Source organism: Cicer arietinum, chromosome 3 (genome assembly GCF_000331145.2).
Source record: "Cicer arietinum cultivar CDC Frontier isolate Library 1 chromosome 3, Cicar.CDCFrontier_v2.0, whole genome shotgun sequence".
Lineage (NCBI taxonomy): Eukaryota > Viridiplantae > Streptophyta > Magnoliopsida > Fabales > Fabaceae > Cicer > Cicer arietinum.
The window spans coordinates 49,645,741-49,646,942 of NC_021162.2; the positions used below are offsets into that span (position 1 = coordinate 49,645,741).

The 1,202-nt window shown below is 35.7% G+C and overlaps 1 protein-coding gene across 1 annotated transcript in view; it reads left to right on the top strand.

The window, feature by feature from the left end:
• Window positions 1-996, top strand: part of LOC101503701 (probable mitochondrial-processing peptidase subunit beta, mitochondrial) — a 4,990-nt gene extending 3,994 nt beyond the window's left edge. Inside the window, exons 7-9 of the mRNA XM_004492207.4 lie at window positions 229-294; window positions 518-625; window positions 716-996. Of these exons, the coding sequence (XP_004492264.1) occupies window positions 229-294; window positions 518-625; window positions 716-802 (261 nt within the window). The 3' untranslated portion in view covers window positions 803-996. The remainder of the gene's footprint in view (window positions 1-228; window positions 295-517; window positions 626-715) is intronic.
• Window positions 997-1,202: the final 206 nt, after the last annotated feature.

Genomic DNA, 1,202 nt, shown 5'->3' on the forward strand with positions numbered 1-1,202 from the left:
CCTACACTAATCTTTGGCCATGTAAGCCTTTGGTATGCCCAGATGTTCGTTTGATTGTTCATTGTGCCTTCATACTCAGTCGTCTATGCTGTTTTTTTTCCTCATTATATCGATTACTTGCATAGAATTTTTTTTTTATCATAAATCGTGTTAGTGTTGCTTTACTTTCAATTAATTTTTATCCTGCTCTCAGTTCTATTTACTCACTTTTGAATGTTTTATTTACAGTTAAAATCTTCGCTGCTACTTCACATTGATGGAACAAGCCCTGTAGCTGAAGATATTGGCCGTCAGGTACCCACAGATCTTACATCTCATGTTTAAGAAAGTTTGTCAGTTCTGTGCCTGTATACATTTCCATGGGCAGTAGCCTGTGATTCTTATTGACACTTTCATTTTGAGTACAAGTTTATCAAATTGTTGTCAAAATTTTATAAATTTGTCATAAGCCTCTAGAGAAATGTAGGCTCTGTGCTCCATTTAGTATTTCATTACTTATTTTTGCATGTTGTTTCAGCTACTCACATATGGTCGAAGAATCCCATTTGCTGAATTGTTTGCAAGAATTGATGCTGTTGATGCCAGTACAATTAAACGTGTTGCAAACCGATTTATTTATGACAAGGTAATAAATAATGATTGAAATGCATCTTACTCAGCAGTAGAAACACCAATCTTATTCAGAACTTATGGTCTTGTCATGTCTGTTGTGCAGGATGTTGCTATTGCTGCCATGGGACCTATTCAGCGTTTGCCTGATTACAACTGGTTCAGACGCAGAACCTACTGGAACCGTTATTAGTTCATCTTAGTTTTCTGCTTTATTTAAACTTTATGGAAGGTCTGGCATATAATGTTTTGTTCAAATTTACACTATATATGCCTCTGGATGGCTGCTTTGGCCGTCATTTTCATTTATTTGTTATAGGCCTCTGTTTTTGTAATATTTATGCAATAATAAGAATGCTGTTGTCGGTGATGCAATTGGCATCGTTCCATACTGCTCCAATTCTTGTTTGAAAATTATATTGCCTATTTTCTCCCGAACTCCACTTTGGTTTCTAATCCCTTTTAAGTTTTTAACGCCTTCATTTAGTATTACATTTGGATGAATTTGGCCTTGCAGTGATAGGCAATCTCCCCTTTTATTTTCATTCCCCCCCCCTTAAATAAGTTTGCTTTGTGTTCTGTTTTCATGCAAT